The sequence below is a fragment of the Leishmania panamensis genome (assembly GCF_000755165.1).
Source record: "Leishmania panamensis strain MHOM/PA/94/PSC-1 chromosome 35 sequence".
In the NCBI taxonomy this organism is placed as follows: Eukaryota; Euglenozoa; class Kinetoplastea; order Trypanosomatida; family Trypanosomatidae; genus Leishmania; species Leishmania panamensis.
In genome coordinates, this window is record NC_025882.1 from 568,262 (window position 1) to 584,356 (window position 16,095).

Sequence of the window (16,095 nt, forward strand, 5' to 3'; positions counted from 1 at the left end):
GGCCTTCGCCTCTGTTTGCGCGGCCGGAAGAAAAGGCCAAGGAGAGAAGGGGGAGAAAACTGGTACGGTGGTGGACATACACAAAGAAATCCTTAGACGGTGGTGCTGCACAGAAGAAGGGGTGAGGGAGGGAGCACAAGGACGCATCACATCCGTAGCCCTTCCACCCCAAGGCAGAGGCGGAGTAGGAAGAAAGGAGGGGAGAGAAGTATGGGGAAGCAACTCTAAAAGTCTAACTATCGCGCCGAACTCAAAAAAAACACACACAAAAAATGGAATGACAACGCTTTTGTCGGCCAAACGCGCTGGTGCTCCTCTACAGCTCGAGCTGCAGCCCAGTGGTCCGCCGCTGGGACTCGGCTCGGTCTCGCTTTGGAGTAGATGAGCCCGACTCTGGCGGCGCCTGCACGAGCTCGTTTGGTTTTCGTAGATCCAACTCGGTGAAGTATTGAAGTCGCGTCGTGGACTTATGGAGAGGCAAGGACGTCGCAGCGGACCTGACATCATCATGGACACTGCTGTTGCGGTGCAGCTTAAGGGCACGCCACGGCATCTGATCACCATCCTTTCCCAGAGTACGCCCATCTTCGTCCGTGAGATCATAGCTTCCCATACGCCGCGGCGGAAAAGAAACACGAAACGGTATTGTATCGCGCACACTTCGTGCTGCTGCTGCCGCTGTACACCCCGGCTGGTGGCGCCCCAGCGTACCAAGCTCTACTGCAAAGCTGCCACGGGCGTTCGCCTCCTGCAGGTTCTGCTTCACACCACTCCACTTTGAGGGGACGCCATTCAGCCTTAGCGTTCCAGCAGCAGCAGAGGACGACGCCGCGACACCTGGGCCTTTCAAGGGGGATTCCACATTCAGCTCGTACGTGCACAATGGTCCGTAGGTGGATTGACTGGGTGCGTTGATTGGGGAAAGATGCAGTGGTTTGGGCTGCGACTGCACAGTCGAGGCGCTCATGCTGCGCTGCCGCGACGCGCAAAGTTCTGTGTTGCGAGTTGCCACGAAAGCGTCTGCTGACCTTGAAGATGCGGTTTGAAGCAGTACGGGAGGAATAACAGTCGTCAAGTGAGATGAACGAGCGACCAGCGCCTCTTCATCTTCCTCGGTAATGGCCACTGCGCCAGAGCTGGCGTAGCTGACACCACAAAAGTGAGCGGGTGCGCCTGGAATGAGGCTGTCGCTGGGTACTGTGTAGTCCCCCGTGATGCCCCCCCGACGGGGAGGCACCTCTTGCCCCTCCACCCTTTCGTTGTGCCCTTTTGACGCCGCCAGAGAGGTCGTGCTATGTCGCTTGGCCAGTGGCAGGTGCACATCAGCCGATGCGTGAAGGCGGCCAAGGTCGGAGAGCACACGCCTGTATTGCCTGAAATCATCATCATTCGGGGTGTCGGTGTTGAGCAACACAAAAGACACCATACGGCACCCGTTTGCGCTGTCGCTGCCCATGTGATAGTCCCAGCCCTCGGCGACTGTTGTGGCCTCCTCGATCACCCGCGTAGACATGCGGGACACCCACTCCTCATGCTGCTGAACCGCGTCAAAAATCCGCATCAGCGTGACCGCGCTCACCGACCCCGGCAGACTTCGGAGGCACGTGCCAGTGGCGCAAAGAAGGCTGCTGATGGCGTGCATGGCATTCCTGTGCCCCGACGAGCGACGACCAACCTCCGCCGACACCTCGCCAAGTCGAGCCAGTAACGCGTCCTCTCGTTCCTGCAAAGCCTGGCGCAGGCTAGTGAAGCACTGCTGGATTTCCGTGCGGACAGCGTCCACCTTGGTCTCGTACGCAGGCCACAGAGCTGCTAATTGCGTGCCAATCGCGTCGGCGTCGCGTTGCAATGCGGCGAGCTCTGTGGAGTGTTGAGTCAATGCAGCAGCGGTGCGTGCCGCGACGTCGGCCAGCGGAAATACTTCATGCCCGCGATGGGCACCACCAAAGCAGCACGTCACGCACACACATGTCGAACACGTGTCACAGAAAAGGTCCAGCACCATGCCAGCGTGCTGCGTACACCTCAGGTGCCCACGCCGACGTGCCTGCTCAACGCCCAGCACTTCGTGCTGCCTAAAGCCACCCTTGCTGTGCGTGGCTCTGTGGCAGGCATCACACATACCGAAGTCACACTGCATGCAGACGCACGTCGCCCTAGCCTCTTCACAGATGGAGCAACAAGGTGACGCGGATCCGGCGGGTGCGCTGGGTGGCCGGACAGTGCCACCGGCCTGCGTGGTGCACGGAGAGGGTTGAGAGTCCGTGTAGCTGTTGCGCACGACACTCGCATCGCAGAAACCCGCCACATCGCCGGCTAGGCAGGCGGATGATAACACTGCTGCGTCGCACATAGCATTGCACAGTGGGCACGCAAGGAGACTTGCACAGCAAGACGCTGAGGTCGACAGAGGTGAAAGCGTGGACGAGGCGGCAGAGCCACTGGTGCTACTGCTGTGGTCCATCGTTGCGGCCTTGCTCTCATTGACAGCGCGCACCGCCGAGAGCCATCGCTCCACACACGCCCGACAGGCAAGACAGTGCAATGCCTCCTCGACAGCTCGGGAATGACATGAGGAAAGCGATGAAGTGTTACTGACTGGCTCATGCAGGTCTACCGGATCGACAAGCTCCACCGCACTACAGAGCGGGCACAGAAACGGCCACGATATCGGCGCCCCTAACACTTCCTTCGGCGCTGCCTCCGCCGCGATTGTCTCCTCACTAAGAGGCGCCACAGGGGCGGGGCAAGCTTGGAAAGTCTCTTCCTCATCTTGGGAGGAACTACAAATACATTCATCGGGGGCACCAGTCTTCCCGCTGAGATCTCCCTCCACCGCAGACCTTCCCAGAGTGCGCTTTGCCATTTTGAAGATGGGAATGAGAGAAGACACTAACCTCTTGGACAAAGCAGAAGAAAGGGGGCTTCACCTCTATGAAGTTCAGCTCCCAGGCGGCCTAGCAAGCGATATAGGCGCGTGTCAAGACGGTCAAACAAGCAGGGTCCTTTTCGTCTCTGTACTTTCTTAAGCGAGGAGAGTACCGTACGTTCACCGGAAAGAAGAAGGGCGATGCATGGGGAGGGGGGCTACAAAATGGAGTACTGCGCAGCAGAGGGACAAAGACAGAGAACGTGTGACAGGCAGCACGCATGGGCCACAGCGCGGTATTCCTCCGTGTGTATTTAAGAAGAGGGGGGCATATGAAGGACAAGGGAGGCACAATGCGCACCCTGCAGTTTCAAACCCCGTACGTACGTCACAGCAACAACAATTTTCCTTTTCTTGCTTATTTGCTTCAACGTGTACACTGCACCACGAACAAATCCACAACTGCACACCCCTACAGCCACCGCCCAGCTATACCGCTGTGGCATCACGGCCGACCCCGCGTCGTCTGCCACGAGCCGCCCCCTGCCGCCGAAGCGGGCCCTGCGTCGCACGGGCTCTTCTCGCCCAATCCCCGCACCTCCTTCGCGTACGGGCTGCGCGATCAGCGCTGCACGGACCCGCGTGCGCCGCATGTCCTGACCCCAGCGGGCCGCGCCCAGGGTCCTGCTCTCGCGAGTCGAGGCGCTGGCATCTGCCGTGCGGGCAGCAGGGGGCTGATCCACGCGCAGCTCGGAGGAGGTCGAGGAGGGGGATCGGCCCGCCCCAGGCTAGGGGGCCCTGTGAGACCCCGCACTCTGCCTGCAGGCCACGCTCTCCCCCTCACCATCGCTTCAAGCCGCGGCACGACACGGGGGGGAGGAGCGTGCGCTCGCTGTGCCTTCACATTCTTCCACTTCTGCCGAGGCCACGTGTCGAGGATGTCCTGGACGGCATGCCCGCATGGGCCGCACCCGGCGGGACGCTGCTGGGAGTCGGTGACAGCGCGCGCCTTCTACCCGTCTCTCCCCCCGAGCCCGCACGCCTTTTGGCAGCAGTGAATGGGCCAGGCGGAGGAGGGGCCCTGCATAAGCGGGTGTCTGCGCATACAGAGCTCCCAGCATGTCCTTCAGAGGGGGCACAAGGGGGGGGGGCAGCGGTAGACACCCGATGGGGGAAGCCCACGCACAGCGCGAGGGAGATGCGCACATTTACATCACCGCGTGGGCGATCGTGGCGTCCTATGGGGTGTGCTTCGGGGCCTCGAGCGGGCCGAGAGGTCTCCGTATCGAACGCCGGGCACAGCGCCAGTTCGCCGGCTCGCATAGGAGAAACGCGCGGTGGTGGAGGTTCTGGCGGCAGCAGGCATACCCACAATGAGTGGGCGCCAGACCCTGACACCACGGGGAGGTAGCTGGCATTATTATGAACGGTGGAAGAGAAAGGACGGGTAGAAAAACAGAATGGAGTAAAGAGGGGAAGAAGAGCATAGCCAACGCCGTGCAGTTCGTCAGGGGAAACGTCATGAGGAGCGTCGGCCGTCCTATTGGCACAAGATAGGTGCTCCGGATTCCCCCAGCGCAGAAAATACGCAAACACTGTCAAAGCACAAAGGTGTGTGTGGGTGTGGGTGGGTGGGTTGTGCAGGACAGGAGAGGGCGGGGAAGTGAGAAACATTCGAGAGTTCGAGTTGTTGCTGCTTTTCATCTGCTTGCTGCATGAGCACAAGGACTACGAAGACAGGAAGGTCGTTTACTATACATGCGTATTCGTATGAAGGTGTGGGAGGTGCGGTGGTGTGCAGCTGGGGCGATGTAAAGGATCGGCGGGGCAAAGTAGAAAGGGGTCCTGGCGAACAAGCACACTGAGAGACGCGGAAGACTTATGCTGCCGATGGTGCCGTCTTCAAACCAGCATGACAACCCATCGTGAGCCAGCTACCAGCGCTTGGGCCATTCCCAGCAAAGCTGCAAAACGCCGTGATACGACCAAATCGCGCAAACCCGCAGGGGACGGTCCTGTGACTCATGTACCGAAAAAGATCTGCCGTCATTCCTTCGACACTCACTTTGCACCCTCCCATTCTGTGGCGTTCGCGCCAAAGAGAAAAGTCGCCTTCGCCACCTCCTCTGGGCGGATCAGGCGTCCGTTCACCATCGTCAGCTGGGGCAACACCGACAGCGTCCACAGATACACCTGCTCCTCCTGTGGGAGCGCCAGAACCTCCTTCTGGTGGTGCACGCGCACATCGAGCTCTCCGTCACGCCTCATACTGCCCATCGCATGCACAAAGCTGTGCGCCTCGGGGGCGGCGAGGTCCGCGTAGGCGGCAGTGGTTGGTGTCGCTGCCTGTACCGCTAATGATTTCGAGAACCCCCACCCCGGAATCGCGCTTCTGCACCGGCGGTACTTCGGAACTGAGTCGCCCGCGTTTTTGGCTAGCTTGTCGGTGGCGCTGAAGACGAGGCTCAGGGTGCTGCTATTCTCAAGAGCGCTGCTACCTTCTCCCGCGGCGACGGCAGAAGTCGCAGCGCCAGTGGTAGCTGTGGTGATGCTCGCTGTGCCTGGGGCCTCACTACTGTCGCCGCCAGAGCAAAGCGACCTACAGTTTTCCTCTTCATCACTCATGACCACCTCTTCATGGTACTCGGTTCCGTGCATCGCTGTCGCGAGCGGGTCACCCAGGCGCCCGTCCTCTCCGGATGCGTGATGTGGCAGGTGCTCCAGACCAGTGTTCCCCGCAAATTCCAAGGTGCGCAGGCCCTTGAGGCGGCGGAGGACCAGCAGCTCCTTTAGCCCTGACAACTCGTTCCGCCCAACGTCGAGCACTGATAAGCAGGAGAGCACCTCAACAGCGGCGCTCAAGCGGCGCACGCTATTACTGGCAATGTTCACCTTTTCAATCTTCGAAGTGACAGAGTAGAGAAAATCGGTGCTTGACAACAAGTTTTCGCTCAGCTCCAACTCGCGGAGCAGTTGTGCCGCCGCGAAGGCGTTGGTATCGACTCTTTCGAGCGCATTGCCCCTCAACGAAAAGCGTGTGAGTCGCTGGGCAGCAGAGAGGCAGTGTGCAGGGAGATGCCGCACTTGGTTACTGCGGCACGTAAAGTCGAGCAGGAAGGGCAGCTTTTCCAACCCGTCTAGTGAGGTGATGCAGTTGTCGTCCAGGTAGAGCTGCTCCAGGCATCCGGCCGCCGACGCGGCAAGGGATGCGAACACGTCCGAGGTGAGACGGTTGTGGCATGCGTGAAGATGCACCAATTGTGGCATGTAGCGCACCGCATCCAGCTCTGTGAGGTGGTTATCATTAACGCAGAGTCTTTGCAGATGAGCGTACTGCTGCAGCCCCGGCACCGCACGGAGATGCTTCGAGGCGAGGTGGCTTCTCGTGTACACCAGTTCGCCATAAGGATTGTGGCCAAGGTCGGAGAGAGAGCTATACAATTCTTCGAGAGTGAGGTCGTGCATCTCTCCTGACTGAGGCGAGAGCGTCCAGACAGCCACGTCTTCATCTCGCGAGGAATGCGCAGTGCCTGTGCCGGTGTGTATCGCTGTCGACATTGCCACCCTTGTTCTCTCTTCGATGAAACTGCAGGTGCGCGCACTGGGGCTTCCGCGGGAAAAAAAAAAAACAAAGTGAAACTCCTCCCCAGCTAGCGATTGCCCTCTCGTCTTCGGTCGTTCCTTTCCGGCTTACGAGTGTGCGCTTGTGCGCGCACGGAGGGGCGAAAGGGCTACGCGCGAGCAGGAAAAGGCAGAAATGCAAGGTAAGAGAATAGTATCACGGCGGAGGGGATGCAGACTGGAGATGTTCATCGGGGGATGGGGGAATGGCGGAGTCATGAAAAGAGTGGTTGATAGTGGTGTTGTGCGTAGCCTACCCAGTGGGCCTTGGTAACCGAAGTAATGCCAAGGAGAGGGGAAGAAAGCGAAACCTTCACACACACACACACACACACACACACACACACACACGCAACGCAACGCAAAGCTCATGGAAGCCCATGAAGCGAATGGTTCCCTCTCTGTCTGTACCTTCACCAGTAGTTTTCGCTTCCAGCAGGGCGTGTCCGCACGCAGTTCGCCGATGCTGTGCTGACGTCTAAGCAACAGCAGCCCGAAGAAGGCCATATCGCGTCGCCATCATCAAGGTGCAAGGGAGCAGTAGAGAAGAAAAACAATGGGAGTGGGGGAGGAAGCTGCACCAGTGCGCAGTCCAGAAAGCTGTAGAGGTTTTGTGCTCTGCTAGGTTCTCTGGGTGTGTATCTCGTCGTCACGCGGAGGTGAGGAGGCGGTCATTGTGGCAAAGGGTTGGGAGGGGACACAGAAAGCAAAAGGGGGGCGTGAGAAGGACCAGGCGCACACACACACACAAACACTGCATTATTCCTTCCCCTCTACGAATAGTGTCAGACACACAGAGAAACAGCAAGTAGGCAGTGACGTATCTAGTCTCGGAGCGGCACAGCTAACGCCCACCCAGGGGCTGCCCGCAGGAGCGTCTACACTGCGACGAATTTGATGAGGAACAAGAGACGGTCCTATCAGGAGAAGCAAGGCAATGTTGCTATGCCATCGCGAACCTGACAACTGGGTAACAGCATTTGACCAGCAGCTAGCGAGGCGACAAGGGTGCGTGTGCCGCCAACAGAGGCTCTCTTCAGCTCACCAGTGGTATTTTCGCCAGCAGCTTTGCACTCAAGTGGTTTTTGCGGATTCGGCCAGCAGGGAGCGAAGCTCATTCACGAGCAAGGTGCGACGGGTGTGCTTGTTCTGCGTCGCCCACGTCGACGGTGAGCCATCGCCGCCGCCGTTCACCGTCGTAGTTGCGCCTCTGGCTGCGTAAAGCGACGCCGCCCCGTCCAACTCCATCCGTGCCTCCTTGAGCAACTTTAGCTGCTCCTTCTTTTGCTCTATGAGGGCCGAAATGCGCTGCAGAGCGGCGGCGAGCACCTCACGTGGCACCTCCTCGGACGCACCGCGCTCGATTGTATCATCGTAGCGATGCTGTAGCGCCTCCAGCTCCTTTCGGAGCTGCGCCTCCACCTCATTTATCGCCCTGATGTGGTGCTCTGAAGGGCCAGCCACGCCGCTCTCGGATGGCCGGCGAGCAACGGATGACCTTCCAGATCGAGACGGCGTCGCTGTCGTCTGTGTGAGCAGAGCTTGCCTGCTGCGAGCCGTGTTCGCCCTTCCTGTCGTCCCCACTGTGTCCGGCTGTGGCTGATGCAGGGATGAGTTTACTGATGGGTAGGGGCACGGCGGGGCCTCGTCGGGGACCACGCGCACATCACGGAGAATCGAGTTGCATGTTGGGTCTTCGTAGTTGTGGTGCAGCGCAGGAAGCACCGTACGCTGGCGTGCAGACAATGCAAGTCTTCGAAGCTCGCGCGACGGTGCATGCCTGGGGGAGCGAGTGCGACTACTCACGAGGGGGCGTGGGTACGCACCGGTGGCTGGTGCTGCGCGCAAGTGTGCCTCACCTCTGAGGCCACTGCTCGAACGCCGGTGCGTCGCCGCTTGGGGCGACGGACGATGCCGTTGCAGCTGCTCGTAGCGAGTGAGGAGGTCATCCATAGCCATCCGAAGCTGCTCATTCGTCCTCAAAGCTGACTCGCGTTCCGCTTTCAGCTTGTCCACTGTCACCAGTAGAGCAGCTCGGTGTGTCTGCTCTTCCTTGATGTCAGCACGCAGCTTCGCCACCTCCATGTTTATCTTCGACTCTCGCTGGCTGGAGAGCTCCTTTTCAGTGGCTATCATTTGCTCCAGCTCGCGTCGAAAGCCGCCAAGGTCCTTCTTGCTGCCGCTGAGGGTATCCTCTAGCTGTGTCCGCTCTTCGCGAGCCTTGCGCAGTAGCTCGAGCAGATCCGCCTCCCTCTTACGGTGTGACCCACGCTCCTGCTCCATCTGACGCTCCATGTCCAGCTTGTACCGCTCGTGAGCCTGTAGTGCCACCTCATACTGATCTTGGTGAAAGTCACGGTCTTGCTCGAGAGAGCGAATCTTGCTCTGAAGCGCTTGCAACGCTAGCACAATGGACTTCGTGTCTCCGACGGTGATGCTGAGACCGGAACGCTGGAGGCTGCTCACACCACTCTCTGCCGTGGACTGTGTAGCGCTCATCTCCTAGCAAGGTATGCGAAAGGGGGAGAAGAAGAAATATCCACCAAAGACTGCGCGCTGTGGAGAAGGCGAGACTTGTACGCAAAGACGCCGGCAACACAGTGGAGGGAGGGGGGCACACGGCAGAAGGGTGTATCCGAGTAGTTGTACAGGGAGAGACGCAGAGAATAGAGCGCCCACCAATCACTCTTTGACTCAGAGGAAAGAGGAGAAAAGCAGCGACGCATACGCGTTACGGTATGACTTCGAAGCGTGGCAATGAAGGTACGCACGCAGAGACGCAGAACACAATCTACGGGTAGGTGCGCGGGGAACTGTGCCTTGGAGGGTGGTGCACGTACACCTACTCCTCGAACCTGTTTGGTGCTCCGTGTGCCTGTATAGGGGGTGGGTGGGTCCAGTGGCTACGCCGTGGTGTGATGTATCTAGAACAGAAAGGAAAAGGAAAAATCTAAGCGCTGTGTGCGTTTACTGTTTGCTCTTGTTGTTTTTCCCTTGGAATCGGGCCCGTTACACGCTTTCGGCGCCGAAGCCGTTGGCGGAGAGGGGAGAAGGAGTGGGGGTGGAGGGGAGCGGAGGTACCCGCAGTAACGAGCACAGCGAGTCGATACGAGAGGTGAACGAAAATGAGGCATCGAGGGAAATCGTTGACAAGAACGGTGAAGAACACAAAAGACGTGGAAGTGCAGAAAAAAGTCAACGGCGTGGCAGTCTCCAACGCTAACAATGCTACAAGGAAACACCATTGAGACCGCACTCAACGACGTTGCGATGGGCATGAAGAATTTCGGCCGCAGCGTTGATGTGCCACCGCCCACATGCACAGAGACAGCAGAGACCGTGGGACTCAGGTCCAGCTATCCTGGGCCCCACACCAATGGCACTTCACATACACGAGAGCAGTAGCGTAGGCGTGGGTATCGGTAAGCCATCATGACGCTATCACAGACGTGCACAACAGAGTGAACACTCTCGCTCTCCGCTGGGTCGTTCACCTCAGCTTGTGTGTGTGTGTGTGTGTGCGTGTGTTGCTTGTTTCTTTTAAGTTTAGCAAGTGAAGATCTAACGTCCGCATCCAAACAATTCACAACAACAGGCAGAGAAGGAAGAAGCAAATAAAAAAGAAAGGAACTAAGCGGAAGGAGAGTAGCTGAAGTGGAAAACGTGGTGCAAGAGCACGGCATCAGCCCGTGAGGCATTTTCGACAACAATGCTGCTGCCCCTCCCCTCCCCCCCCCCAACATCTCCACGTGCCAGTTCATACGTGCACGCGTCTTTAAAGAAGAAGTGCGCTCTAGAGAAGTGGAAGAAAAATCGAAGGCGGCAGAAGAGCCCGTCACGACGTGGCTTCTCGTAGGGGGGAGCATCCGTTAGCATGCCCCGTTTGACTTCTGCCGCAGTCCATGTCCTCTCACCATGTAGAAAAAAAGAAAAAAAATCGAGGGTGCATTCGCATATGCGTGAGTGCCAGCCTGCCCGAAGAGTCCGAGAGCGAAGCCGCTCACCACCGCGCGCGGCAAGTCGCAGATGCACAGAACGACAGGTACGAGAGGGGGGGGGGAAGGGAGACGAAGACGCGCCGTGCACCACAGAGAAGCAAAGGCATTTTTTTCCTGCTACACTTCTTCAGTCGTGAGAAGCAGCGCCGCTTAGATGTGTGCTACCCGTCGCGCCACTGCTCGCTCCATAGCAAAGTCGAGAAACTGCGCCAGGACCTTCTTGCCCTTTGCCAGCCCGCGCAAGGCCTCAGCGGCCTCCAGATCTGATGCGAAGGCGCGCATCGCGTAGGATCGAAGTATCAGAAGTGACGCATCAAAGGTGCTGCGGAGCGGTTCGGCACCTTTGATGACGGTCGAGCACCCTGTCAGCGCAGCCGCTTCGCGCAGCATCCACCACATCTCCTCGGCATTCGCCGTCACGTAGTCCATTGCAAGTGCGATGCCCACCAGCATAGACAACACTTCCTCCGCTACGGACTCGTTAAACAGGTTCGGCAGCACCTCATCCGCCGTTGAAATGAGCCCCTGCAGCAGCGGCAGCAGCGCAAAGCGAAACACGCTGAACCGTCGATCGTCGTCGTCGTCGCTTTCAGCGCCAGATTGAGCGTTTTCAAGCATGACAGTCCATGACTCGTCTAGCACACTGATTGCCGAGCTGCGCGCATCGCTAAAGTGGAACACGAAGATGCGGGCCCGTAGCAACTCAGTGAGAAGAAGCTCCAACGCCGGCGGGGGCACGGCCGGCACAGTGCCTGCACCGCCGTGGGTGCAAGGTGACTGAGGAGCCACAGCACTGCCGCCCGCCACAGTGGTCCTGTAGGTGCTCCCGAGTGGCGATGACAGTGACGACGTGCACAAGTAAGCGCCACCGCTGTGAGTCGAGTGGTACGGTGTCGTCATAACCTCCGCTGCAGAGTCGTCAGCACTGGTTCGATGCCCCGATCGAACACGGCTAGGTGGTGGCGCCATAGCGGCCGCTGATGACATGAAAGAGCGGGTGCGCGAGAGGGGCAGTGGACACTGCTGCATCGAGCTCAGGCCCTTCTGACGATGCTGCTGCAGTCGTTGGGTGGTCGTCCACGCCTGCCACGTCCTCCAGTACGTCCGTACGGCTGACAAGCGATGGAGGTGCTCCATCATCGACGCGGTGGGAAGCGGGCCACGGCGGCCGGTGTCGCCCCAAGTACGCGAGCTCCGCGGTCCTGCCACCGCTGCCCGTGCAAACCGAGTCAGCACCTCCTCACGACGGCGGCACCGAACAGCGGCAAGAAGGCGCTGCCATCGCACGTAGTACGTGCCACGCAGCCGTGCCATGCGCACGTCCTCCAACCGACACGCCAACACGCGCTCGCGCTCCAGCCGCGCTGCACGCTGTCGTTGCATGACGTGCGTGTGATGAAACAACGCTAGATGATCCTTCCATAGGTGAAAATAGGTGCGCAGGCAGGACTGGGAGGCGTAGTGCCCAATCTCCTGGATGATGTGTGCCGCGCTCCTGCCAATGCCCTCGCACAGCGCATAGTAGCGCCGACGCTGCCTTTGGCACACGGCAGCTGACTCAGCGCGACAGACCTGCAGTTGACGCAGCCACCGCCACAGCTGAGCCTCTCGTGACTTGGCGAGACTCTTCATATCCGACCGCCCATCCACACAAACGAGGGCCGCGACGCCACAGGACTGCGGGGTGCTTGACGCTCCACCGTCGCTCGCCACGGTGTCGCTGTTGTTCGACAAGAAGGGCTGCAGTTTTAGCGCTGTTGGCCTGATAAAGTCGCTGGTATCCGTCTGTCCTGCGAGTGCCAGTGGGTACTGGCACGAGCGGGGTGGTGACACAGTGACGGTTGCCGCTGCGAGAGAATCAGACATCGGTTCAGGAGCGCCACCATAGGCGCTACACAACAGCAACAGTGCGCGCTGTGGTCGGACAGTGATGGGGAGGATTTGCGTAAGGTGGGCAGGTGCGAGTTCATGGCACTCTTTGTGGCACTCGAGCCCAAAACCGTTTGCCACTCGCGCGTCGTTAAGGCGGCTGCGCGTCAATGCCTGCTCCTGTAGCTTCGCCCACTCCTGCGCCGAAGGTGGAGCAAGAAGAGCATCAGCAGATGGGTGAGTCATACGAGAGACGACGGTTTTATCGCGGGTGGCGAAAATGGACGCAAACCCGTCTTCGCGCGCCACCCACAACCGACCTTGCCACAAGTCCAAGAAGAGCTGCGTGATGGGTTGGGAGTGCACGTCGAGAAGGCGCTTGCGAAGTTGCAGGTCGAAGGCGCCCATGCTCACACGGTCCGGCATCGCCACCTCCGCCATCCACTCTTGTACCGCCACCCTTGTCGTCTCCTTCATAGCCAGCTCCCCACAACCCTCCCGCCCACCGTCGCCGTTCCGCTGTCTGAACAGCTCCCGCTCGTCCCCGTCTGGCAGCAGCCACTGCGGCACACAGCGCACCATCGACATCGCGCCTTCGACAGCGACGTACATCTCGAGCCGTTGGAAAGCGAAAAACAGCGCCTTGTCTTCAGTCAGCTCCTCAAACTCATTCTCCAGAACCCGCGCGCCCGCCTCTTCTTCGGTAGGACGATGATGCCACGATGCAACTCGACTGGACGGCTTAGGGACACGACGCAGTGTCGTGAAGATGTGCGGCGGCAGGTCGATCACCACATCTGTGATGGCTGCTCCCGCCCCATGTCCGAATCGAATCTGGCACTTTGCTGCCTGCGCCGGCATCAACAAGTCCTGCCCGGAGCTCGTATTGCTACACCCCCTCTTTGGTGTGACAGAAGTGCCGCGTTGCACACTTGCGTTACGGTGCAAGCTGGCTTGCAGTTGCGTAGAGTGAGGTAACTCTGCGATGCGGCCTGGAGAAGCACTCGACCGTTGAGCAGAGCCGCGCGATGGCGAGGTGCTTTGCAGAGGAGAGCGGAGCATGGACCCGGACGTCCCTTGGCGAGAGTTGCGCGTCTTCTTCACCTTCTTTGCCTTGGAAGGGCCGGAGATAGGGGCGGCATTCTTCGGTAGTGGTGCACGGAGAGGCGGCAGTGCATTGTTCAGCGCTGCTTGTTGGTGGGCTGTTACGGAGGGAACCACGACAGACTTGCGTGAGTAGGGTAGACCAGGTACAGTGCCGTGGCAGTCACTCATCCGCACGCTTTCCCGCTCCGCAGTGGCCTGGTAGCACCGACCTTGTCCTGCCTGCGACGAATCGCGCTCCTCGGTGCTGCTACGGACGGCCGAGGCACGCTGAAGGCTCTTTCGTTTTGTAGTGGCCTCGGCGTCGCACTTGTGTGCTGAAGATGCCATGTTGGAGGGCAGTTCGGAAAGGCGAGCACGACTCTCTCGCGCCTCGGCTAGGCCAAGGCCTCTGCACGAACGGCGGCTCTTGGAGTCTCGATCTGACCTACGAGTCCTGCCGTGGCCCTTGGATGCCGAGGTGCGCTGTACGCTCATGCAGCATGGCCTTGATGCGGGTCGAGACGCATCGCTTTCGTGGCTCACGCTCAAGTGTCCCTCGCTGCGTGACGACATGGAACGCAAACTAGAGTAGTATAGAGCACCGAAGCTGGCCGGCCACCCCAACGAGCTCTCCTTCACCGCGCTATACCGATCCAGCTCCTCATCAAGGTTCCACACGTGCAAGGTGCCCATGCAGTCCGCCGCCACCAGCAGATTCACGCGCAGCGACTGCGCCGGCTCGGTGGCCAGCGGCGGCATCATGTGCTCCAGTTCTTGCTCTACGCCTTGCATCTCCTCCTCCGTCAACTGGAGCTCACCGCGCTGCACCTCACGCTTGTCGAAGCGAGTCTGCACCTGGGTGAGCTCGATGCGCGGCACTCCCTCAACCACGCGCGGCGCCGTGCGTGAGTCTCGCGTCGCCCTCCGTGCATCACGACTTGCAGGGGCGCTGCAGCCGCCTGCAACGATGACCGAAGATACCCACCGCAGAACCGTGAGGCCAGCAAAGCCGCCGCTCAGCTTCGCCAACGGCTTCACTTGCACTAAAGTGCAGCTGGACCGCACCTGCACCTTCTGCAGCCCAGGCACAGGAGAGGAGTAGTCGAACGTAATGACGTCGTTGGACATTCCAGTTGCACCGGGCACCGCAGCGGAGCCATCGCAGTAGGAGGGAGTGCCAGAGAGAGCGGTACCACCGACAAACAGCGACCTTGAACCGCCGCGGTGCAACACCGATGGACCGTGGCCTTGAATTCCCTCTCTTTGCTCCTGCCACTGCTTCTGGGCCGTTGCCACAGCCTTATAGACCTGCCGAACGTCCCAGATAACCACGCTGGCATCTGTCGCGGCAATGCAGACCAGCGAGAGGTGCTGCCGAAAGGCTGGGTCTGCCGTCTCACCGTCAGCTTGTTCCGCAGCTCTAGCATTATCGGCATCGGCACTGGAGGCCGCCGTCATGCACCGGATCGCATCGCTCACCCGGTTCGGCAGTCCCCACTTCAGCGAGTCGCCGAACGCAGACGAGATGTCATGGCAGGGGCTGCACACAATCGACACAATAGCGCCGCCCTGGTAGCGCGGCAACTCGTAGACGATCGCGGCGGAGGGAGCTTTAGAGAGTGACGACGACACCCCACAAGAGCGGACGTGGTGGTGGCTTGCAGGCAAAAGCCGCACCGTGCCATCCTGCAAGCCGCACCACACGTAGTCTGTGAATACGAGCTGTGACGCCTTTAGCCGCAAAATATTGTGTGGTTCTCGTACGGGGAGAAGGTGCAGCTGCTGTGCCTCCATAAATCCACGAAACGGCGCGTGCTGCAGAGCCGTGACAGCAACCCTCATTTTGGGATCAAGAATGCGGAGCAGACGCTGCCCCGACACGGCACTGTAGACAACGACCTCGTTGTCGTAGATCGAGCCACCGACACACCACACTGTGGGCGGTGGCAAAAACATGTCGTTGCACTGCTGTCGATGTGCACCACGCACGTCGTTAGTCGCACCCAGGATCGCTGCCACGGACACCGTGTCATCCTCCCACTCCGCGGGAGAGCCGCTGTCCGCTGAGCATTGCTGCTCGTACAGGTCGTACGAAGCCCCTTGCGTGTGGCCTTGGAAACGGCGACGGAGTGCCTCCTGCACCCTTTCTAGGTCGGGAAGCGGACTCACCATGCAGGCATGGCGCATCGTTACTCGCAATTTAAGGGAAGCCCCGTAGTCATGGTACACGCACACCGAGTCCACTGGCCGCTTAAGCTTTGCGCGAAGAAGCGCGTACTCGTGCGCCCACGAGTTCGGGTCTTCGAAAGCAGACGGTGGCGGCACTTGGAGAGCCTCCCCCATTCCATCCGAGCCGGAGAGCAGAGGTGATACGCGTAGGCTACTCTTGGCTGCGGCCCCTGGGCTCGTCTGCCAACGTGCGTCCGTAAAGGCAGAGCTTGAAAGCTCCCGCGCCGCCTTGCGCGCATTACGCTTTGCCGGCGATACAGTGCGGTGAGGAGAAGCACTGAAAGACGGAGGCAGCAAGTCTTGAAAAAGACAAACACCTTCCTCTGCTGACATGGACTGGAGCGCTTGCCGCCGCTGTGAAAGACTGTGATGTGCACCAGATGCTCCAAGCGGCGGTGACAGCGGCGCCACATGAGTCGCCAT

The 16,095-nt window shown here is 59.7% G+C and overlaps 4 protein-coding genes across 4 annotated transcripts, besides 1 other annotated feature; all 4 read right to left on the reverse strand.

The window, feature by feature from the left end:
* Nucleotides 1–316: 316 nt before the first annotated feature.
* Nucleotides 317–2,866, reverse strand: LPMP_351580 (hypothetical protein; the record flags this gene model as incomplete). Its single annotated transcript, XM_010704793.1, has 1 exon — nt 317–2,866. One exon carries the CDS (start codon nt 2,864–2,866, stop codon nt 317–319), a length of 2,550 nt encoding a protein of 849 aa, XP_010703095.1.
* A 427-nt stretch (nt 2,867–3,293) lies between these two features.
* Nucleotides 3,294–4,120: a repeat region.
* An 810-nt stretch (nt 4,121–4,930) lies between these two features.
* LPMP_351590 (hypothetical protein) lies at nt 4,931–6,427 on the reverse strand (the record flags this gene model as incomplete). The annotated part of the gene is made up of 1 exon (XM_010704794.1): nt 4,931–6,427. The coding sequence occupies one exon, from the start codon at nt 6,425–6,427 to the stop codon at nt 4,931–4,933; it is 1,497 nt and encodes a 498-aa protein (XP_010703096.1).
* A 1,137-nt stretch (nt 6,428–7,564) lies between these two features.
* Nucleotides 7,565–8,989, reverse strand: LPMP_351600 (hypothetical protein; the record flags this gene model as incomplete). Its single annotated transcript, XM_010704795.1, has 1 exon — nt 7,565–8,989. One exon carries the CDS (start codon nt 8,987–8,989, stop codon nt 7,565–7,567), a length of 1,425 nt encoding a protein of 474 aa, XP_010703097.1.
* Nucleotides 8,990–10,638: 1,649 nt separating this feature from the next.
* Nucleotides 10,639–16,095, reverse strand: LPMP_351610 (hypothetical protein; the record flags this gene model as incomplete). The annotated part of the gene is made up of 1 exon (XM_010704796.1): nt 10,639–16,095. The coding sequence occupies one exon, from the start codon at nt 16,093–16,095 to the stop codon at nt 10,639–10,641; it is 5,457 nt and encodes a 1,818-aa protein (XP_010703098.1).